Below are 25062 nucleotides of genomic sequence, written 5' to 3'. Positions count from 1 at the left end.
AATACTCCAAAATATTGGAAAAGAATTAGAACAAACGAGATAATAAACGAATCTATAAGAACTTATACTGCTGAATACAAATAACACAAGTTTATTACCAGGCATGCGTAACACGTGGCCCGACCATCTCAGTCGATGAAGATTTACAATCTCATCAATTGATTTACCATCATTCCCTAATACCCTGCATCGAACCTCACTATTACTTACCCGGTGATCTCAACAGATGATCCCAGGCATCTGTGATCAAATACTAGTGACTTACGAGTATCTTCTACTCTTAATGGCCATGTTTCACAGCCGTGAAGTAAAACAGAATGAACTATCGCTCAGTATACTAGTTGTTTAATTGACAGATGGATATCTCGCGTTCGACTACTTCACTCCCTATCCTTAGTTCAAGTGTTGACGCAGGTCAGTTTTGAAACAACAATTTACATTTAGAGGTGGAGAAACGCATCCCAAACATCCTTGCATTGTTACTCAGTGCTACCAAAACACTCTGCATTTTATCAGCGTCTTCACCAAACAGGATTATGTCATCTGCGTATTCTAAGTCGATCACTGTGTAAGTAATCAGCTAACGCACAACTCCCTTACGTAAAACAGATAAAAATAGCAGCTTAGATAACCCTAAATTTGTAGCCACTAAGACATATTCTTATAGCATATACTGATTATTCATACTAAGATTGAAAGTATACATATATGTATGGAACATTTGACCGTCACATCTACATTAAAGAAAACATTTAATAATAACAATAATAATAATAATACAAATCCAATACTTGAAACTATTACATATTGGTTAGACAGTTTATGTAGAATTTATTGAAGTATAATTTGGGAAAAATAAGATCACATTAGATGATAACTTGAATACACATATCAGCTGCCTGTAGCATTGGTAACTAATTAAAATGAATAAATATTAAAGCAAAGGCGTAGATTTATTGATACGAACAACTATCCCCTTTATTTTCTTATTAAGATACCAATCAGAATAGCCAATATGTACAAATACTTAAGTAAATCACATCCAATTTAATTAATTACATTACCTTGATATAAATGAATATATATATATACCCGACCGCTGCTGCTACCTTGACGTGGTGGTCGGGCTTGCCTATCGTGATGATTCAATCGAGCTATACTGGCTGGAACAATCGTTCCTCAAGGTCCTACCATACCAGGCAGGTCGTTTGAAGAGCGGTGAGACTAAAAGCAGCAAACCCAAGGTCCGAAGGCGAAGTCGTACTGCTGACTGTACAGAGGTGTGACAGCAGTAAGGTGTTTCCTTCAGACAACCAGCATGACAGCAATGCTGCCTTCCCACAAGGGGGGATGGGGTTAGAAAAGGTCGACCCTAAAAATGCACACCTCGCCTTATCCCACGGATATCCGTCTCCGGCGGTAAGGTTTTTTTTGAAGAACGGAGCTAACACAAAAAGGTCGTGTGTGACCGACCTCAAACAGTTGTCCCTTGGGCACTGCGGTCACGCTCTCAGGTCATTAAGACCACTTCTAACACAATTTCCTTTTCAGGTACCTCTAGAAGAACCCTTCCACGGTGTGGGCAACCGGGAATTGAAAACCACCCTCATACCTCTAACAGCACTCAAGACCACTGTATTCATAATCAATCTCCTTCTTCAATTCCTACTATTCCTTCTACCTTCACTTTCAACACTAAACTTCCTCTTCCGGTTTCCTCCTCAAGTGTCACCATGGCCAACGATTCTAGTGCGCGAAACGCTGTCCCAGGTCTACTAAAACCTCGCTCCAAACTACACATTGGAGCCTTCAACGTACGTACTTTAAGTCAAATCGGTCAACAGGCCTCCTTGGCTAACACCCTAGAATCTCGTACCATTGATGTATTCTGTGTCTCCGAAACACGCATACAGGATCCTAGTGTGGTCATTCACTTGACCTCACCTCGCCAAAATGGACAGCCAACGAAATACACCCTCCGTGTATCTGGCGACCCGTTGGCTAGTTCTCGTGGACTTACAGGTGTAGGCATAGCACTAAGTACAATGGCAGAACAGGCACTACTAGAATGGATCCCCGATAACAGTCGCCTGTGTGCTGTCCGGCTAAATGGCTCCGTAAGAACTCGGAAGGATAGGGACACACGTCAGCCTTTTCGTCGTTTCTGCCTACGCTCCCACTGACTGCAGCCATGATGAAGTGAAAGATGACTTTTACAGAAAGCTCTCTGAGCTTCTTCAGAAAGCTAAGCACTCAGACATAGTAGTCGTAGCGGGTGACTTTAATGCCCAGATAGGCAGCTTAAATCAAACAGAAAGACATTTAGGTGGGTGTTTTAGTATTCCGGCTCAACGAACCGATAATGGTGATCGTCTGTTGCAACTATGCTCAGACAATCGTTTATTTTTAGCAAGCACTAATTTTAAGCATAAGGAGAGACATCGTCTAACCTGGCGACCACCTGCACCAAACCAACGATGGACTCAAATAGACCATATTGTCATCAGTCATCGTTGGAGAGGCTCAATAGAAGATTGTCGCTCGTATTGGAATACTTGTTTAGACTCTGATCACGCTTTAATACGAGCGTGCATTTGTCTGCGCCTCAATGGACGCAGGAAAAGTACACTAAGAAGACCCGTTAGGATTGAACTGGAGGACGAGAAAGCCAAATGCGAATTCCAGAAACAACTGAGTTCACATCTAGGCAGTTTTGTAAACGAGACTGACCCAGATGCTGCCTGGAAAGACATACGAACAGCTGTGGAAACAGCAGTAACATCTATTAGTCATTTAAACCATAGGGCTCCAAAAAACCAATGGATTTCTTTTAAGTCTATTTCACTGATGGATTCGCGTAAACTCATCCCATCAGGCTCTGAACATGACGAAGAGCGTAAACAAATTAGATCTAGGTTAACTAAAAGTCTAAGGAACGATCGTGAGTAGTGGTGGGCAACGAAAGCAAAAGAGATGGAAAAGGCAGCGGCTGTAGGCAACACCAGGCAACTATTCAGACTAATAAAAGAAACTGGAATTAAGAAGTCAAGTGTAAGTGAGACGATCTCGGAAAAAGACGGAACCCTTATCTGCTCTCAACCCAAACGTTTAGAACGATGGGCGGAACACTTTAAGGAGCAGTTTAGCTGGCCTTCAGCTACTGCACAACTACCCACTATTCCCAGAAAACCTGAATGGAACATTGAAGTAGGCTCCCCGACCCTACTTGAAGTTCAAAAGGCTTTAAGTAATCTGAAACGAGGAAGAGCAGCTGGTCCAGATGGATTGGCTCCAGAGGTCTTTAAATATGGTGGTCCAATTTTAGCGATTAGGTTGACTAATATTCTGGCCAAAATCTGGGAGACGGACGTAATCCCATCTGACTGGTCACAATCTCTGATTGTCCCAATATATAAGAAGGGGCCAAAATCATCCTGTGATAACCATAGAGGGATTGGTCTGACTAACATAGCATCTAAAATACTAGCCTCAATAATTATCGGGCGCCTAACTAAGACTCGTGAACTGCAAACACGAGAAAATCAGACTGGCTTCAGACCTGGTCGTGGCTGTATCGACCACATATTCACCATTCGTCAAGTTTTAGAGCACAGACATGCTTATTGGCGTCCGACAATGATAGTTTTTCTTGACTTAAAAGCAGCATTTGACTCTGTAGACCGAGAGGTTCTGTGGCAGTGTCTGTCATTGAAAGGTGTACCTGAGAAGTACATAAACCTTGTGAAGGCTCTTTACTCGAACACTAGCAGTTGAGTGAGAGCTTATGGCGAACTGTCATATGATTTTACAACCTCAAGTGGTGTCCGTCAAGGCTGTCCACTATCCCCATTTTTGTTTAACTTCATTATAGACCTGTTGCTGGAAATAACACTCTCGTCGACTGAATTTTCAGGAATTGATCTCCTACCAGGAGGTTCACTTATCGACTTAGAATACGCAGATGACATAGTCCTGTTTGGTGAAGACGCTGGCAAAATGCAGAGTCTTCTGTTACAACTGAGTAATAATACCAGGATGTTTGGGATGCGTTTCTCCCCATCCAAATGTAAATCGTTACTCCAGGACTGGCCTGCGTCAACACCTGAACTAAGGATAGGGAGTGAAGTAGTCGAACGCGTCGACAACTTCACTTATCTTGGAAGTCTGATCAGTCCTAATGGGTTGGTGTCTGACGAAATCTCTGCACGGATTCAAAAAGCTCGTTTGGCTTTTGCCAACTTACGTCACCTATGGCGAAGACGAGATATCCGTCTATCAATTAAGGGACGAGTATACTGCGCAGCAGTTCGCTCTGTTCTACTTTACGGCTGTGAAACATGGCCATTAAGAGTAGAAGATACTTGTAAGTTACTAGTATTTGATCACAGATGCCTTAGAAATATTTCTCGCATCTACTGGGATCAGCGGGTAAGTAATAGTGAGGTTAGATACAGGGTATTAGGGAATGATGGTAAATCAGTTGATGAGGTCATGAATCTTCATCGACTGAGATGGTTGGGCCACATGTTACGTATGCCTGAACACCGATTACTACGACGCGCAATGCTGACTAGTATTGGCGATGGTTGGAAGAGAGTTAGGGGCGGCCAAACCAAAACATGGCATCAGTGCTTGAAGTCACTAAATTCTAGTCTGAGCCATGTTGGCAGATGCAAACTACTTGGTTGAGGTCTGCGCGACTATCGTAACCAATGGTTGGAGACTCTAGGTGACATGGTTCAAAATCGATCACAATGTTGTAGGTGTATACACTCTTTATCTTCCCTTAAACCTTGAGATTAAAATTGCTTCATAACTTTTTTCCTTCCTATACTATATCCTTATATACAACCTTTCCTTATATACTACAACCGCTAAATTAATTACGTCTATGAATCCGGTGTTCATCTTGTTGTGCTAACGAGTTATGGCAACTTGAACCGATGCATGTATGTTCCTGGTCCTACGTTGTCGCTGATTGACTGACTGATATATATGTATATATATATATATATATATCCCCATTCCACATATGTCATTTATCCTCATTTTTTCTTCCTCACCTTAGTTTCTAAACTAGAAATCTACTCTAATGATAATAAGAGTAATCAAATAACTTGAGTGAAGAACAAGTAGAATCAAACAGAGAAGGGTGTTAACAGCACTAGCAATGTTTCATGTTGAATAACTCTCTATATCACAATATGTCTATCTATTTCTCTACCTTTTAAATTCTACAACTATTCTGGCCAAAATTACGTATTCTATTAAAATGGTATTTAAGATAATCAACTACTGTAAGAAGGAAAATTGAATTTCTCACTTTATAAAAAGTGATATGGATTTACTACAAATATTTGTGAAGTGGTTGGATGTATTATGTGTAAGAACGGTAATTTCGGTCATTATGATCTTCCTCTAAATCTTTTAGTACCTAAAAAAGACAATTAGCTCAACAAAGTGGTTAACTACTTAATATAAGCACTTATACGCACAGAACTAACCGGTGTGACAATACTCTTAAAACAGTTTACTTTCAACTGCTATGTTGTGAATTTTGAGTCGATACTTATTATACTCATTATAACAATTAGGTAGAATAAATAATTTGTGATAGGCAACTTACATGATAAAGATTTGATTGAAGCGAAACCAATTCAATCAACCAACCGTCCAATTCACCTATACTTATTGTAATTGATGGTGTGGTCAAAGAACCGACGCGAAGAGTAGATACATATTTATTTTCTACCCTAACCTAGAATTTTATATTCTATTTTCTGAGCTAATGTTTCTTTTCTACTCTCATCCCCCTGTATCTTCTTTCTTTTTCTCTACATATCCTTTTTAGACTATTTTGAAATTCAACAAACTATGCATTTCGTAATTTAGCTAAATTGTTGTATGTTATGCTACGACAAAGGCCAAGGAGAGTTCATGTCCCTTCCTAATATATTCTCATGCAACAGCACAACCACAGCCTACTTTTATATGAGAGGGTTTTATTTACTGTCATTACGGGATACGATTGCAATTCGGAAAATGGAATTTCAACGCTTAAACCGATTCTGTTCACACAAACACCCCAATGAATGCAATTGGGAAACGTCGATGCCCATATAGCCTCCAAAATATTAATGAATTAAATAGAGTAAAGAAAGAACATCGAATTATAGAATCGATCAACATTTTCGCATTATTATTCATCATCTTAAAAACAATAATTTTTTGAAAAAAAAACACTTACGGTGAATCACAATTTACACCATGTTCTGTATTACCATTCATTGAACAACCATTTATCGTGGATACATTTTGTTCCATTGATGATTTAAGATGCGAAACTATTTGTAATACAAAACGGGACATGGGAACCAATAAATAATGAAAATTTTAAAGCCAATAAATTATTAAAATTAGAAATAGGGGAAAAAGAAAAGGGAAGATGTAATAATCAAGAATTAAAAAATAGTATCTAACACTTTCTAAATCATATGTATATAATACTGTAGGGGTGATCCGGAATATTCCTCGAAAAAAGCCCTGAGGGGCCCTGAAAACGCTGGGAGACATCTTATCCAGTCAGAATTGAATAGTGGTTTCTCAGAAACATCGAGAAAGTGGAGGGTCACGTGTCATATTTCTGATTGGATGACTACGTGTCATACTACTATGTTCAGTGGGATCGCAGAACCTTCCAGAAGCCCAAGATCATCCGAATTGCTATAAAAACTCTGTTTTCTGTACATAAACTAACCTTGGAGTGAAGCGTTCTTTCCATATTTTGCGCCTTTTCTCTCGTGTTTAAGTTGTCTTGTAAATTTAGCCTGGGGTTACTAGAAGAGCTTAAGAAATCGATTCAGGTGTTTAGTCAGTAGATTTATCAAATACACATAGAACCGTGAAATGTAATCTGTTATTGCTATTACCAAATGATACAAACTATGATATGATAAAGATGAATAATTGATTTGCTGCAACTTACACAATGAAATTGATTTTAATTTTCATGTAAACTCATCTAATAACCTAATTAAAGTACTAGGTTTTAAGTCGTAATTGAATTATTTGAAGACTAACCATGACACCATCCGGTTATAGCCAAACCGAAATAAGTGGAGTCAGGATTGAATCTTTATGACCAACTGGTTGAATGACGAATTATTTAGACGCTAAGCTACTATTCAACTAAAACACTATGAAATTAGATTTGTCTAAATAAAGTGAATAGAATGATATATATTACCATGATTTCAGATTATCGGAATGAGAATCCCTGATCGTTTTCTTTAAGGTATTTATCATCAGGAAACAACTCGTAAAGCAGAGGAGATACTATACCATTTTTACGGCTTCGGTAATGCTGCTAATCAACAGAGAAAACCAGTTTATAAAATACATAACATATAAGAACTCTCGTCTAAATTAGAGCGAATAGTTTCACAATATTTGAGCGCCAAGTTGATGTAAGACATTAAATAGGAATAATATATATTTGTAAAATCTCAGCGAATGAATTTGTAGTAAATCCAACGTTTCGCCTGGCAATCTGGTCCAAGCTTTTTCAAGGAATTAATAATAATAACATAATTTCCTGAGATTAAATTTAGATGCTGATTTAGTGACTAAGGTCTATAATTTGTTAAAACTGAGCTTTTTGCATTGGGTGATTTATATGTGAGTTTTCTATTGTCTTTCTACACAATACCATCAATGGATAGAGAATGCTGGTGAGCGGCCTATGCTCCTCCACGACGGGTAACAGGCGTAAGTAAGTAAAGTTTATGTTCATGATGAACATTTACTACTTGATTATATAATAGATCGATTATTAACATCTATGGAGTGAATGGCGTCATTTTAAACAAAACAATTAAATATAATAATAAATTATTTATTATACAAATCATATGATATGCAATCATTATCCAAAACAAAACACAAATATATTATGTAATCAAAATGAAGATGATAATACATTGAATATATATATATATATATATATATATATATATATATATCATAGGGGTATGATATATATAATGTATGTGTTACATATTAAGATATTTCATCTTATGAATTAGACATTAAAAATAAACAAAGTGTACCATTCGTTAAATAACAATTTAAATATCAAGTAAGAGAATAATTATCACATTACAACTACTACTTATAAACAAACAAACAAAATATTCAACATTTAATAATAAGTGTACATCATAAAACGATGAATTGAATAATTTAGTACAGTTTAAACTAGTCTAGATAAAACTTTCTAAATTATTTGTATCTATGTATAATAAAAAGTTGTGACTGTAAACAAAATAAACAACTCTCTTTTTCAATTCACTTGGTATTGTCTGTTTGAATCTTCCCACTGATGTTTAGAACTGTAATTGATCAGTCTCTTATTGGCATATATGCATACTGTGACTAGCAGTGGAATTCAGGACGCACGTTTCGTCCTATTTGGGACTCGTCGGCAGAATGTGCTTGCATCTCAGAGTTGATGTTCACTCTGGGACTCGAATCCAGTACCTTTCGCTTCAAACGCCATCACGTTATCCACTCAACTACTGAGTCCTGATAGCCGCTTGCTTGTGCAATTGGGGTGAAGTTTTAAATTCACTTAGTATTGTTTGTTTGAATCTTCCTGTTGATGTTTAGGATTGCAATTGATCAGTCTTTCAGTGGCACATGTGTATTGCCTCGATATAGCCTCTCTTTTTGGTTGATTCAAGTTGAATTTTCGGAAAATATTGTGCATTTTCAAACAGTTTATACAATTATTTTACAACAGAAAATAATAAAATAATCAAGACAAACAGAAAACATCAAAAAAGAATCTGGCATAAATATGTTTGACTCAGGTCCCATAGGACAACGAGATGAAAATAACAAAAGAGATCAAAATAATGTAACACGAATGATAAAAAGCAAGACTAAATTATGGAAATATGATTTGACAAGACAAATTGGAAAGACATATATGAATGTATTTTGGACTTTGAGATTAAGAGTACGGTAAAGATTGAATGCATCTGTGTTACTGCGAACGATTCTTAGCCATATCATGCGAAGTCGCCAACCACGTATTAAGAAGACACAATTCAATGGTTGGACTCATAAGTAGTATCTCTAATTTAATATATAAATCGTTTACCATATATATGAGCTTATGTACTTAGCCTTCAGTCACATTTCAGTGTGTAAAAGTTACTACTGATATTACTTGGGTCCCTAAACCGATGGAGTGGAGTTCGAATCTGCGAAGCTAAAAATTAACCGGTAAATAATTGCTCTAATTATTGTCCGTATTATTTAATTATATGCAAACATTGACATAACGAACCACATATTTGTTACAAATTGTTGACGTTGTATATGAACAAAGTGTTAGATTATGAATTGGTGAGTCTCATTCGAAATACATCTCTCGTCTATATTGTATTAACGTTTCCTTCAGGCCTAATTCCTCAGTAAGCAGTTCTAAGTCCAGATGAATTTCTAACGATCAGTGAGAAGTTATCATGTTAGTTAAAACTTAGGAAACTGTATTTGTAATCTCGTGAGAATTAACGCTCCCCGTAAAATTCAACCATTCATTACGTAGTATAAAAGTTTCAGACGCTACCAGTGGTTTCAAATTGAAAATAGTCTATAAAATTCGTCCAACACTGACGGCTAGACAGACATACCTTAAATTGCTATTCAGTGAATAATCAGAGTAAATTAAGGTATATTAAAAGAATTGCTTACAAAATAAACAAAATTGTATTCGATGTTGTTCTTTTAACACAAAAAGAAACAAATGGTTTAGCACCGAGTACAAATCAAGTTTACTTTTTTCTAATTCCTTTAGTACTGATTAAATTCTATGAAGTTACAACGCAACCATTAATCTATGCAAATTGACATCGTATCCATTATGTTAGGTGGTTGAAGACAGTCGGTAGAAAACGCAAAACCTAAGTTTCGTATGCTAACTGGCTCAGTGGTGATACATCAGACTATGAAGCTGGGTGACGCAAGTTCAAATCTCACACAGACAGCAATAGGTTGTAGGTACACCTTGCTGGCCAGTATCGGGAAACACGAAACCTAGGTTGAGAAGGATATCTTGCCAATTACTTCCAACACACAAAAAGGGCTGTTTCAATCTAGATATATTAAATGTTGGTCTGTTTGCTTTATCAACTTGTTCATTTGATTCACCTACCAAAACTAAGAAGTCTATCAATAAAGATCAACGAAAGAAATGACAGAAAGTTTACAAAACATAATTAGACAGAAAAAGAAGAAATAAGGATATAGAATTGTTGAGTGAATTGAGAAGAAACTGGGACGCAACAACAATGACAACAATATATGTAAGATAGATCATCTGCTTAACAGTAATCAACTTAATTTCTCTATTTTTCGTCAGATTATCCTACCAGCTCGTGTGTCTCTTCTTGTTTAATTAGTCATTTGACCTAAGTTATCTAACACAATGCACAAAAACATTAATTTAAGCTCAGTTTAACTGTATCTGTATTTCACATGTTTTTGTCTCTGTTAGACAATACTAACAAATCATGGGATGTTGCGTAGCATAAGTTCTTCTAATTTCTGCAACTTATGTCAGTTGATCAATCAATCAGGATAAACTACATAAATTAAAAAAATTTATCCTATATTTAAGAGAACAATTTGGAAATATTCATCAGTTAATTGTGGACGTCATCTTCGATAACAACAATAAGAGAGGAAGAAATAATGAACAAAATTCCGTTTGTAGATGCCTTAGTCACTAGAATAAAAACAAAGTAACGCTAGAAACATAAATATACAGGAGGTCAGTAACAGTAACAACCCAACATTATAATATAAGTTCTATGCAAAGACTATCTAGAACACCTAAATGAAGGAACTCATCTATTATAAATGTTTTAAACAAAAAGAGCATTTTGGAAGTTACCACGTGAATATTGATGACATTCAGAATCAGTGTGAATGTTGGGTAAAATACAGAATTTCACCAACTGTGAGAAAACAGGAAGCAGCATTCAACTGTTTTACTATTGATTTGAAACTAATCGTTAATGAGTCGCCTAAGAGGTCCAAACCTCATGCACACTGAAACAACATTTACTCTTTGAGTTAACGTTGAATAATATAGATTCTTCTCATTTGGTCTATGTTAAGTCGGCTTACAATAAACTCTATCAGAGCCTCCAGAGAGGCTCATAAAGAGCCCAACCAATCAGCGATTAGTTAGAAGCTATGCTACTAAAATGCTACTAAAATAACAAGGCCCTGATTGGCTGTTAACATACTGTTACTATGGGATCTCAAGGTCTTTTAGTTACTATAAAACCCCTGTTTTTCTGTACATAATTGAACCTTGTAGTGAAGTGCTTCTCTGATACTCGTGTCTTCTCTCTGGTCTTTCAAGTCGCTGAGTAGTGCTAGCCTGGGGTTATCCGAATAGCTAGGATCCGAATAAAGCGTTCAACCTACGAGCCATAACAGTCTACTGAATTTATGTTAATTGATAAATTAATTAGTGTGATCCTTTGATATAATCAATGAAACAGAATACAAACAGTGCGCTTATGAATTTCCACATAACTTGATATGTTAGTGGTTAATAAAGGTAGAATCCCTGTTATTACCATTACTATGATTATGAAAGCACGAATATTTCTTATCACTTATTTAAACATTTCAGGAATTCTTATATAATTTTCTAGTTTGCTTTCTAGTTTTCACATTAACCACACATTTTTTTTTCTGAAAAAATATGTCCAACATAATTTTGAAATATGTTACAACAATGTTCCCTTAGCTTTAACTACACAACAAAAGAGATATTTCATGTTGTGTGACAATTTAGTAAATTTGTCCGAGTAGCACCGAGGCTTGACTAGTAGTTGAATTATATTAAAAAAGAACCGGTCAATAGAATGAGAATCCCTACCCCTTTGATGACCTGTAATTCATGTTTACATACACTATTATACTCCAATTATTTTTGACAATTACAACCATTTCTCTAATGTATTTTGAGTTAATTCAATTATCATTTGTTATTAATAATAATATAACCGATAATATGTCGACACCAGAAAATGCATCGCAAAAAAGAACGTTTTCGCCATTGTTACATTTTCAATTTAATTTTAAATTAGAGTTCTGTAGATACTTATCAGTCAGTCAGTCGTATAAAACGTAGAATCTGCATATATGTGCACATGTTTAAATAGCCACAATAGGTTGGCACAAAAAGACCAAACTACCAATCCATATCTCAGAGTAGTAGAAGTGGTAACTGTATCAATAGTAGTGGCAGCAGAAAATATTAAGTTTTGAGAGGCGCAAAAAAGCATTCGATTTCAGGATTAAATGTAAGAGGGAAAACGAAGAGTTAGTGCATGAATGCCATTAGGATTGATTAAAAGTTATGTCAGCCAATGTACCCAACCATTGGTTACAATAATCTTGGGGACCCAAATACAAGTAGTCTACACCTACTAAAATGTATCAGTCCAACAGCAAATGACTTCATAGACTGAGGTCACATTTTCGTTTGACTGTCCCTAGCTTTCTTCCAGCAAAAAACAGTGACATTAATACAACATCTTTTCTGATATTTAAAAAAATAAACTAAAGCTATAGTTGTGAAATAAGTTATCGAACATGAATGCTTATATAACTTCTGGGTTTTCTATTGACTACCTCCAGCTACCACCTTAATTTCTGGGATTCGAACGCATAATATTTGTCTTGCTGCCACTACTACCACTTATAATAATAGTAGTATTAGTAATAATAGTAATGACGCCCAAACTATGGTAAGCAAATTGAACTAACAAGTATACCCTTGGCTGATAAATGTTAACAGGATCTCCCATAAATTATCATGAAATACTAAGTACAGGATTGTTATTACCACTATTATTATAGCAGATCAATAATTAAACTTGAATTTAATAACAAATAGGTTTCTCTAAAAAGTTGTGTACACATAAACATGTACTTGCGAAAATTCAAAGACCAACAATGAAAACTTACTTTCAGTATTCTGATGACTAGAGGTATTAGTTTTACATGTTGTTGTTGTTGTATAACCCGGGTAGACATTCTGATTATCACTTAAAATAATGCTATTTACACTGTTCACAATTGCCTCATTGTAATCATTGCACAAAGCGTCTCGATCAGACTGCTGATTCGATAACGCCGATGATGATAATGGCTTGTTCTGATCGCCGTAACCTTCAGTTGGTTCAGTTATGCCCTGTAAATAATAGGAGCAATAATAATAATAACAATAATAACGATAATAATAATAATGGAGAATATATTAGAATTGTAAAAGTCGAAAAAAAATAGCGAAAATACTGGGTTAAAGTAAATAAAGTTCTTTATTGAACTAAAAGGAAAATGTAACATAACAGCAATCGGCAATAAGTAGTTTTACTACATGATAGGACAAATTACGATAAGAGGGATAAGCAAACACATAATCTCAATGGTCAGATTAATGTAGTTGGATTATGATAGAGTTTCTAACATAACGAATTATAAATCAATGTCCAGCTAGCCAGAATCCAGACTTATAAATTTAGATAACATTACGGCTAGAGGAGACCATTGCAATTTGAAATATAAGGGAAGGTGACTGGTGTAAGTGTGAGTGATTCACACGAGTATATATGCCTGTTGCAAAATCAAATAGTTGAAAAGAATACGATCAATAAATTCTGGTCTTCAGATTTGACAGCTTTTTGCCAAGTATCTTGTTTCTTGAAAATTAGATTAACGGTTTAAGAAGCTTAAGAAACTAAGAAATTCAGCTTAACTCGTTCGCTGTCTCCATACAATGCGGTGTTATTTTTGGCAACCTGAACTAATCAACAACTGTGTTTGATCCTTATTCGCTCCATCTATTTTTAACAAGTATTCTGATCTATTCGATAAAGTGGAATACTCAAAGAATGCCGTAAGACTCACAAGTAGAACCTAAGTACGATAATATGATCGGTTTAACTAACAATACCGAACTATTATATAAATGTGCTGATGTGAAGTGTGGGAATTTAAGTCAGTACATACTTAAATAGGGTTTTACATTGTTCATGGCTAAGTGAGGATGAAATGAAGACCAACATAAGTGTAATGCTTTGAACTGTCTAAAATTAGTCACAGCTTCAGATTCGGCGCACTGCCGAGGAGTCCCATACTACTTTGAGGTAGTGAAGATTTGTAACTCAGGTGGATAATTTTGATGGAGTTTCGTCCTCTGAGCCGGAAGTTTTGGTAGTGGAGCCTCCATCGTTATTCTGAACGACATCATCAGCGCAAACTTCTACCTGAAGTCCCATACCAGAACGAAAAAACCGTTTGGTGCTTTCAGGTTTTCAATGGTGGCTAGTGAGTTCTAATGTCTTCTTATTTATAGGTGATGAAAATAACTGAACGGAAAGTGATTAAATTTCTCAAAGCCTCAAGGATCTTTCATTCTAATGGTCCAACCTTAAGAAGGGGTACAAAGTTTGACTTGCACTTCCGCATAGTACTCCTTGGATAGTGGGTGATCTTCCCCACGCAAGTGACACTGTGGAGACTGAACTGATCAACCACTCCGTAGTCAGACAGAGACAAGACTATTAGCCCACTGTCTCAGCCTTGATTATATGAGAAGAGAGGTCGACTTAAATTGATAGTACGGCTGAGACATTGGAGAACATTTTCCTTTTAGTGCCTGAACAGGCTAGACTGGAAGGACCAATAAGGTCCAGCAGGGGCGAGTCGGAGTGTAAACCATAAGATGTGTCATAACTAGTGCACCGTGGTCGACACTAAACCGGTTTGCGGTAAGAGCGTGAAGTGGAACATCGTCTATAACGACTCACACTGATTTGAATGCTCGATACTCATTCAGTGAAAATGCTGCTGGACTTAGGGGCCTGGAGTGTTCGCATATATGCCTATATGTATACTTTGAAGTGTATGGGCCTTGGTTTATGCATTCTATATACGCATGTATCGTATATTTGCAAACGGAAACTTCTATACCTGTGTGTATTTGTGGGAGGTACGGACATGCTTACACTTTCTATGATTACATGTACAACATACTAGCAACCGCGCTTATCTATGCTTATCTATACCAATATATATATATATATATATATATATATATATCGCTGGAATTTGTGTATCTATGACACCTGCATTTGAATATATGCGTATGAAGCATACTTGAGGATATTTTTCCACGTTTCTCCACTGGTGAACTTATTGGTAGCTCATTAGCGCTTTTGATTTGCAAAAAAACTCCCAAAAGTGATAGTAAAATATCCTTATATACACATATCTTCCAGTATCCAGTTGCATTGTCTTTTCAAGGATTTTCCCTACTCGAAGAGCTATGGAGCTTACCCACTTCGTTGGGTGGGTAACCGTAACTTTAACCTCTAGAAGGTATACCTTGACCAGATGATACAATCATTGTTATGACTGGATATGAGAGGTTATAAAATTGAAAAGTGGAGAAACAAAAAACGTACACACACACTTACAGAGGATGAAATCTGAAGATTTTGGACTAATATTCCCGTAGGTTGTACAGAATGTGCCTGGTCGTTATCATTAGTATATTTAGTTATTTGTTGATTTGATGATGGCTGTTGATTTGGTATTTGGTATTTTGATTTTTGATATTGGTTTAGTTGTGTATCTTGATAAATAGTAGTAGTAGTTGTTGTTGTTTCGTTAGACACCACCTGGTCATAAGTAACAGGAGGCTTACATTGTTGTTGTTGTTGAGCTTGTAAAGCCTGTTGACAATGCAGTGCGGCTAGACTTTCTAAGGCTGATTTAACAGCGGCAGCAAATGCATCTGCTTCTTCAACTGATGTGAAATTCAAACCGTAAACTTGTTGTCTACTATCACGCCATTGATGAAACGTTGGACGTGCTTGGTGATATTTTAACCCCCGTGCAATGGCACAATTAATAACAACCTAATAGTCATATATACACAGAGGTTAGTAACGGTAATAAGTTATAATAAATAAATCAGTATGATATAAAATAAGATGGCTATAAAAAAATTTGGGAGTTTTTAGGAAAACTGTTTTGGTCTCATAAACAGTCCTCATTGAACATTGATATCGGTTAGAAGGATAAGTGTAATACCGCAGTCATTTTGACAGCGGTTTTTAATACTTTAACACAGTCACTTAGTTGACTTTCAAATGATAAATACTGTCAAATGTTTATGACTACTAACTTTATTTCTAAAAATAAGAGGGGATTGGTGGCTCGCTTCAAAATTACGGAAGTTGTGCCACGTAGGCTCAACCGAGTACATCTTGAGGGACCTGAAAGGGAAGTTGAATTAGTATTGGTCATAACGACCGAGTACATAGATGAATGTCTGTAAATTATATCGGACGATAACTAAATGATATCATAAACCAAATTAAATTAGTAAAGTGATAAATACTAGTTTTCTGAAGTGATAGGTAGATACACAATATACATGGATATGCAAAAAGCATTGGAATGACCTCAATAAGAGATTGATGAACCAAATCAAGGAAGATATAGTGATTTGAAGTAAGTGTTGAGAAGATACTCACAGGATGCATATATGCTATAAGGGACCTGTCGTTTGAAGTCCTTAACACTGATAGCAAGAATATTCGAGTAACCGTTAAAAATGAATTAGATATAATGACTTTTTGGATATTTATTTCGATATGGTTACTGGAACGATATTGTTCAATGATAGAAACTTCTAAAAGATAAGGTTACTGCCTTATAATCAGTAAAAAAAAGATTTGTACTAAAATCTCTACTAACTAGACTTAAAAAATTTTGTTTTTTAAGAACTTTTCGGAAAAATTATGCCATACCTCACGGTCTGGTAACCTCCAACCGACAACTCGATAAGCATTAGTTAACGTGTTGTGATATAGTTGAACTTTGGAAATGCCATGTCCTGGACCACTGGGGATCCAAGTACTAGCCTTCGAATCATACAGCATAACATTTGCTTTTGCTGTGGCCACGGCACACTCACTACAATAAGGAAACATAACGTAAAATTAATAAAAATAAAGTAATTTGTAAGTAATTTTTAACCTGGGGTGACTTCATTTTTCTTGTTATAGCTTTATGAAATCGCGTATGACCCCCCTGAATTTACTAAAGACTACACGTGGGGAAAATTCAGACGAGACCTTGGTGTCAAGACCAAGATTTTGTCTAATGAAAAACGAATGCAGTTCCCCAGAGTACATAATCTAACTACATATTCGTTAACCATGTCGGAAGAAAACTTCGTACAGAAGTATTGTCCCAAACTTAACAAAACAGGTTCTCTAATATCTGAAAAACGATACCTTTTGTCAGTTCTAATCTAAACGGATAATATTGACGGTAAGACCTAAGTAAACCAAATGGGGGAGATCAATACACAACAATATATAAAAACATTGACTACTAGCTTGATTCATTTAGGAATGTTAAAGTTATGGCTTAAAAAAGTCGTGATTTATGGGGAGGGACACTGAGTAAAATGATCCAAAGTCAGTAGAGCCGCGATAACTTTTCCATATCCCCTTAAATCCTAATTTCATTGCCAAATCACGATTTTTATTATTCCATCGGTGAAACTATAATTTATAAACGACCTTCCAGAGACGCCGAAGTGACCTTGGGGATCTTTACCTACTTACCAGGGTTAAATGACGGTCATAAACCGGTGTTAGGGTTATGATTTACAACTGATGGTTAAGGTTAGGAATTAAATTCAGGGATTTCATCACGAACTGATAGGCTAAAATGACAAAACGTTATCCACCTAAATGAATGAATTTTGCGTTAAAATCCAAGATGTGTTGCCCTAGATCTGATGGGTTCACTTATAAACTACAGTCTCGCCACCCAACATTGCACATTGTTCTGTCATAGTTAAGAAACACGAACTTAGAAGTAGGGAGTACACATCGGTTATTAGTACTTAATCACTAGCGCCTTCAAAGTATCGATCGGGTATATTTGTGGCACTGTATGAGCAAAAATAAGCAATGGTAAAGTCTACATAGCTTTCTAATAACCAAACGTTTTACATTGTAACATAGCTTCCTCTTGCCATAACATAATAAGCTCTCACACACCATACTTTAAGCTATTTTTAAGAATCAAACAACATGAAAACCGCCCCGGAGGACGAATACACCAAGTCGGATCACTTTCACCAACATAAAACCGACGATCTACTTATTGAAAGCAACTAAGCATATGTGAGCATAAGATAGCTGTGCCCATTAATCTTAGCCCGCAGGACGAAAATAACTAATTATAATTCACTGCAGTGTGTAGGTAAATGAGAGAATTTACAGGGACTTACGCCATAACAAACCGACGGCAATCAACACTCGCTCTCCCAGTTCGACCTTGAGAGGTTGAAAAACCCCACAGAGTTGCAAATCTGAAATATAAAGTGAGTGCTTAGAACAAACAATGAACGGTTGAGAAACCAGGAAATCGATAAAAAAGGATGATTCGTGGGAGTTGGGATCACGATATTCGGGAATGTTTCGATCTCCGTGACACACATCATTTATTTTTCGACTCCTGTCAAACAAATTACTAAACTGATGTCGAATTCTGTGGTGGAATGAGAAGTAGGTTTACACAACCATTTTCCATGTTTTTCAATGGTATTCTTTGGAATACTTCACTCAAAAATTAAAATAACTTTCACTACTACGGAAAGAGAAGGAAACTCCGGTATGTGTATGTGATAGAAGAGCCAGATCATCCGCGAAGTCTAAATCGCCCTGATGCATCCGAGCTCTCCATTGTATCCCGTGCTTCTCTACAGATGTTGACGTCTTCATGATCCAGTCGATCACCAGGAGAAAGAGAAAGGGTGAGAGTAAGCAACCCTGTCTGACACTGGTCTATACTTCAAACGAGTCTGTCAACTGTCCTCCATGGATGATTTCGAAGTTTAATCCATCATACGGATTCCGTATGACATTGACTATCTTCTCAGGCACACACTCTGTAGTGTCGAAGAAGCCTCCATAGTGTTGTCCTGTCCACACTATCAAATGCTTTCTCGTAGTCAATGAAGTTGATGTAGGATAATGAATTCCATTCTATTGTTGCACAGAGATCCAGAGAGCTGCGGTTTTTTCAGTACACTATCGATCCTTCCGGAATCCAGCCTGTTGATCTCAAAGTTGGGTGTCTACGGAGTCTCTCATTCTGTTTAACAATACTCTGTTGAAGACTTTTCCTGGTATTGAGAGAAGAGTGATGTCCTTGTAGTTATCACACTTGCTAAGATCGCCTTTCTTTGGTATTTTGATCAGAAGTGCTTCTTTCCAGCCTATTGGTACTTGTTCTTCATCCCAAATCTTACTGAAGAGAATGTAGAGTATCTTTGCAGTTGCTGCTACGTCTGCTTTCAGTGCCTCTGCCGAGATGTCGTCTGGTCCTGCTGCTCTGCCACTCTTGATTTGTCTGATGGCCATGCTGATCACTTCAATTGTTGATGGGCCAACATCGATTGGGAGGTCTGTGAGTGCTGCTTCGATGTTGGGTGGGTTCAGTGGAGCTGGTCGATTCAAGAGTTCTTCGAAGTGTTCTACCCACCTGTAACGTTATTCTTCAATGTTGATGATTAACTTGCTTCCTTGCTTTTCACTGGTCGTTCTGGTTTACGGTAATTTCCAGCGAGCTTCTTTGTTGTATCATACAATTGTCTCATGTTTCATTCTCTGGCAGCCTTTTCCGACGTCATTGCTAGATCTTCCACATATTTACGTTTGTCGGTTCTGATGCTCCTCTTCACTCGCCTGTTTAATTCTGTGTATTCGGCTTGTGCCTTGGCTTTTTCTGCTCTTGTTCAGCTGATATTGATTACTGCATTCTTGCTCCTTCTTTCTTCAGTCTTATCCAGTGTACCAACAGTGATGCATTCCTTGTGATGGTGCTTCTTTTGGCCCGAAACATCCTGACATCCTGAAGTGATTGTCTACTTGACCCCTTTCCAGTTGCTCTCCATAGTAGTTCCCTCTCCATTGAGTAGATCATGAAAGGCCTGGAACCTGTTGTTGTGGTCTATCTTGAATTTATTGAGTTTGTCAGTGTCCCGAAGAAAAGCTGTATTAAACATTTGTGATGTTGTCCATCCCGTTGTCCAGTGATTCTTAAGCTGTAACTTCATCTTGGTGACAAGCAAGTGGTGATGTGATGCTATATCAGCTCCTCTCCTGGTTCTCACATCCTCCATTGTCCTCCTGAACCTTTTGTTGATGCAGATATGGTCAATTCGGTTCTGTGTAGTGTGATCCGGTGAAGTCCATGTGGTTACGTGGTGCCGCTTATGACCAGCTAGTTGAGGACACATAGGTTTGCAAATCTCTCACCATTTTCGTTCCTTTCTCCCAGTCCATGTCTTCGTATCCAGTGTTGTCCATTCCAACCCTGGCATTTAAATCTCCCGTCGGAATGACCAGGTCCTTTTTTGGGCACTTCTCGACGATTGACTGCAGCCTATCGTAGAATTGGTTTTTAACGTCTTCATTGCAGTCGTTTTGACATCAATATGTTTTCGTCCAACTGTTTACCAATCAACTAAATTTGTTGCAAGTCCATCTTTGCGCAGTGTCTATCGAACTATGGTATATTCATTCAGTTAAGATCATTCATCCTCATCGACGAAGTCAACATGTTAGCTGACAGATATTAGCTTTTCCAAGCTGACGATGTATATATCATTCTCTTTTTGAAAGAATTTTGCGACACCTTGTAGTATTCTGTAAGTAAACAGGGGTCGTGTTGACTGTGAGTCCATTTACTAGACAAGCAGCGCTCTGTCTCACGAGAGTTCCCACATTCACTCTTATAAAACAACACATGTCTTTACCTAAAATCAGTCAATAGTAATACGTTTGTCATAATGTTGTCTATATATCTTGATTTAATAAATAAGTTCTGAAATTTGATTTGGTGAAACTCAGAGTCATGGGGAACTACAACCCTTGGAGTAAGTGGGATGTGATACAAATCACTGAAGATCACCCAAAATTTAGATACAGAATATTAAATGAGGCGTTTTCTGATATCTTATTTGAATTGTGATGTCTTACTAAAGTAGTTTCGGATCATCTTATTTCTGACCCCATATTTTTAATGACCACTCTGACCTTACAGGATCCGATGTCAAGCAATATCCATCCAGCAAATAGCAGTTTATCGGAATCCTACTTTAACACTTTTATTCGAAAATCTTTCATTCGCATCTAATCCGTTGTACTAATAATAGAAGTGCAATCACTGAAGCTTGTCTGTTCATCATTTGGGTTAGAATATCATGTAAGGACAACCTTACATCTTTGGATGTCAGCCCACGGTAGTGTGTATACATATAACTAAACAATTATATCTGTCTCTTTACCATTGACATAGAGAAACAATAGATATCGAATATAAACCTGATTGAACATAAAGTGTGACAAATATGGAAAAATGTCTTTATTTCGTCGTCACAAAAGTTATTGAATATACACGTCACAATACTTCGTATCCAGGTTCTATGACTAACATCATGGCCGTACAGCACAAACGGCGTTATTACAGAAATATATTAGTAAGAGTAGATACAAGGGATAAGGTGTGACCACTGTTGCATGTGCCAGTTCATGGTAAGAAGTTAGTTGAAATGCGTTGGTTATTCTCGACCTTGACGAGGATTAGTGAACTGCTTGAAATTCACTTATTCGACTCCCGAGTGATTTGGCTAGGGCTCGATAACATTTCACTGACCCTACAATACTCATCCACCAGATTCAACGACCGTTTGAATCTGTACCAATAACGTTAATAGTAATCGCGTGCCTGGGGTTGCCAAACAATGAATAAGAATCCTCCAGGTATTGCTGAGCTGTAAGACAAATAGAAAAGAGGTGGTAGCAACTGGTCGAGAAATATAGTGTAATGAATCATCTGGGAATATTGGATTTGTCGATGTCTTATAATTTGACTTGAAGGTTGATTGACTGTCAAGTAATTAAGAATAACAATGATAAAAAACTACAACATTTTAAAGTCCTATCAAGGCTTATTGAAATACATTGCTCTGACAAGTGATTGACTTCTTCAGATAATTAATGTTAAATTTGCAGCAAGATTAATGATAGTACAGTGGTTGTACGATTAGTGTATTATCAATTGATGCCGATATTTGCATTGTTATTGACTTAAGGTGTAAAGTCAATCTGTGTCTTTGACAGTCCACTATTCTTAAGTGTATAATTCTATTCATATCTATACTCAGCAGATTGACTGAAAGCATAGAAGTATAACAGTGAAAAGAAGTTGTGATTTCGTCGTATGAAGTTGTTGATCACTTTGTAGTAAGAGTTTGTAAAACTGATGATTGCTGTACAATCAGCAAGGATCGTAGACTACAGATCAAGAGTGAAAGTGGCAAGATGAAGTTGTCTCTACAGAACGATAAACGACTAGTGTTGTATATAAGTTCGATTACTGAACTGAAAAATATCGTTGAGAACGTAGGAAATGAAGTGTATCTCTCTGGACTCTTACCAATGGTATTGGTGAAAAACACTGTCAGTGTTGGTATAGAGGCGACAATATTGTTTCCAGTCTTCAGAAGATTTATAGCAGCTCACGTACAGTTGAGTTTGTTCACATCTAATCTGATTAATCCCTTTTGTTAACTTATTTAACGGACAGTCATTCGTACAACAATAACCTATTTATACTATTGTACCTTTATTATGTACGCTTGAGCATTGCTTACTGCCTACGCATGTATTCATTCCGCTAGCCTTACTATTAATCACTTAATTGATTCGATGATTCATGCACTTCCATTTGTATATATATTTACATCTTAATCCTGTTCACTGCACTGCACTGCACTGTACTTGCTCATTCGACTCCCACACTCACTCGCCTGCTTTACGGCACTGCTCTTTCATGCTTGCTTAACGTGCCTGTAATATTGGATATCTGTGTGTGGTCCAATAATAAGCGAAATCAACCCTTCGTCTTCGTCTTCTGATTTATACACCGTTAGGACGTTATAGAGTAACGGTTCTCAGGACGAACAATATACTAAGTTTAGGAATAATATCGAATATCTACCAACACAGATTTGCTCGACTTCAAAAACTGATGATTGACGCCAGTGATTTTGTCATCAGACCACCAATCGAACTGGATAGGTTTTAGATCGTCGAGTAGTTGAAAAGCAGATTGATGTGCTGGTGATGTCATTCAGAAGGACGATGAAAGCTCCACGACCAAGCCATCCAGCTCAGAGAATAAAACTCTATCAAGAACACCGAAATCATCTGTAAGATAACAGCCGTAAGAAAATGATACTTCATAAAATACAGAAGGCACAACGTCGAATTTGAATGACTGAAATAGTTCGGATGTGTTTTAACATTCCAGAGAAATAACATCGTTCTTATATATACTGGTAGCTGCACTGAACATTCGTTTGGGTATTATTGGTGTGACAGTTGAACACATAAACACAAACATATACGTGCATTGGTTGAAGTTAGATACTAACAATGTTGTATGCTAGCTCAGCGGTCTACAGGTTATGCGTTCGTTTGTGAGACCGGAGGTCCTGGACTCGAATCCTCCATGCGGGGTCGTGGATGCGCACTGCCGGGGAGTCCCACATTAGGATGAAACTGCTGTCCGATGCCTCCAGGTTTTCAATAGTGGTCTAGCCCACACCGACTTATGAATTCAACTCTTAAAAAGTTATTACAATCTCCACGAACCCCCATTAGAAAATTAAATCCATTTAACTGTAATAAGTTTTATTAATTTGTTGCAAATTTACACATACTTTCTACTCACTAACCTTTAAAATGTTTAAAATCATATTGTGGTGAATAACCAATACACTTACTGTATTGTAAATTTTTATGTTGTGTTCAAACCTACCATCATAATACAATACAATTTCAAAATTGTTTGCTTCGAACCTGAGTTCTTTATTATGTCTTCTTGAAGTTTAGGCTTATTAGAATTAGTACTACTACGTTATATGATTACAAATGCGCACATATGTTTAATTTAACACTGGCTTTAGCTTAATTCTATAACATAATATAATGATTATCCTGATAGTATTTCTACTTCAGAACATTCTTGTTGACTTGAGTGTATAGATTTTGGAAACATCATACATATAAATTCACTTAGTATTGTTTGCATGTATCTTCCCGGAAAGAACATCAACTCTGGGATGTAGGTAAATCTAGCTGACGAGTCCCAAGTTGGACTAAACGCACATCCTGGATACCACTGCTAGCCACCATTCATTTTTGATTATACATATAGTCAATATATCCATGCAAGTGTCTCACTATCGTTTTAAATAAAATTTCTCATGTATAGTCTGTGTATTTTACGAAGAAAAAAAAATAGTTTTGCTTGTAATTTAACAATTAGAAACAAAATGGTTAATTACAACACAATGAATAAATTTATTCGTACTAAACAAGCTTAGTTATTGATTCATTATCTTTTATGTTTAAATGCTAGTAAATCTACATTTGGTCAACCAAATAATTTTGTTGTATATAGTAGTTATAATATTACGATTGATTACATGTCGCTCCCAATTCGCAATGTAACTATTACTTACTTACGCCTTTTACTCCCAGTGGAGCATAGGCCGCCGACCAACATTCTCCAACCCACTCTGTCCTACTCCTTCCTTTCTAGTTCTATCCAACTTTTGTTCATTTTCCTCATGTCTGTTTCCATTTCTCAGCGTAATGTGTTATTTGGTCTTCCTCCTTTCCTTTGGCCTTCAGGAATCCATGTAAGGGCTTGTCTTGTGACGCAGTTGGGTGATTTCCTCAGTGTGAATGTAACTATAGTCCTGTGCATTTAATTACAAGCTATCTCATTAATTATTTAACGAAGAAGTAAAATACTGACTACATGTAATTTACTAAGCTTAACAAATAGGTATAGTAAATGAATCGT

The 25062-nt window shown here is 36.7% G+C and overlaps 1 protein-coding gene across 2 annotated transcripts in view; it reads right to left on the bottom strand.

The window, feature by feature from the left end:
* The window catches only part of Smp_039870.1 (putative vasodilator-stimulated phosphoprotein), a gene marked incomplete at both ends in the record, with an annotated part of 49422 nt that extends 30966 nt beyond the window's left edge, over positions 1–18456 (bottom strand). Inside the window, 5 exon segments of one of the 2 annotated variants that reach the window (XM_018790102.1) lie at positions 6248–6344; positions 13057–13282; positions 15570–16013; positions 16911–17076; positions 18410–18456. In XM_018790102.1, coding sequence (XP_018655479.1) covers positions 6248–6344; positions 13057–13282; positions 15570–16013; positions 16911–17076; positions 18410–18414 — 938 coding nt within the window. 2 annotated transcript variants of the gene reach the window in all.
* Between the last annotated feature and the right edge of the window lie 6606 nt (positions 18457–25062).

Source organism: Schistosoma mansoni, chromosome W, assembly GCF_000237925.1.
Source record: "Schistosoma mansoni strain Puerto Rico chromosome W, complete genome".
In the NCBI taxonomy this organism is placed as follows: Eukaryota; Metazoa; Platyhelminthes; class Trematoda; order Strigeidida; family Schistosomatidae; genus Schistosoma; species Schistosoma mansoni.
This window is presented reverse-complemented; position numbering and strand designations above follow the sequence as displayed.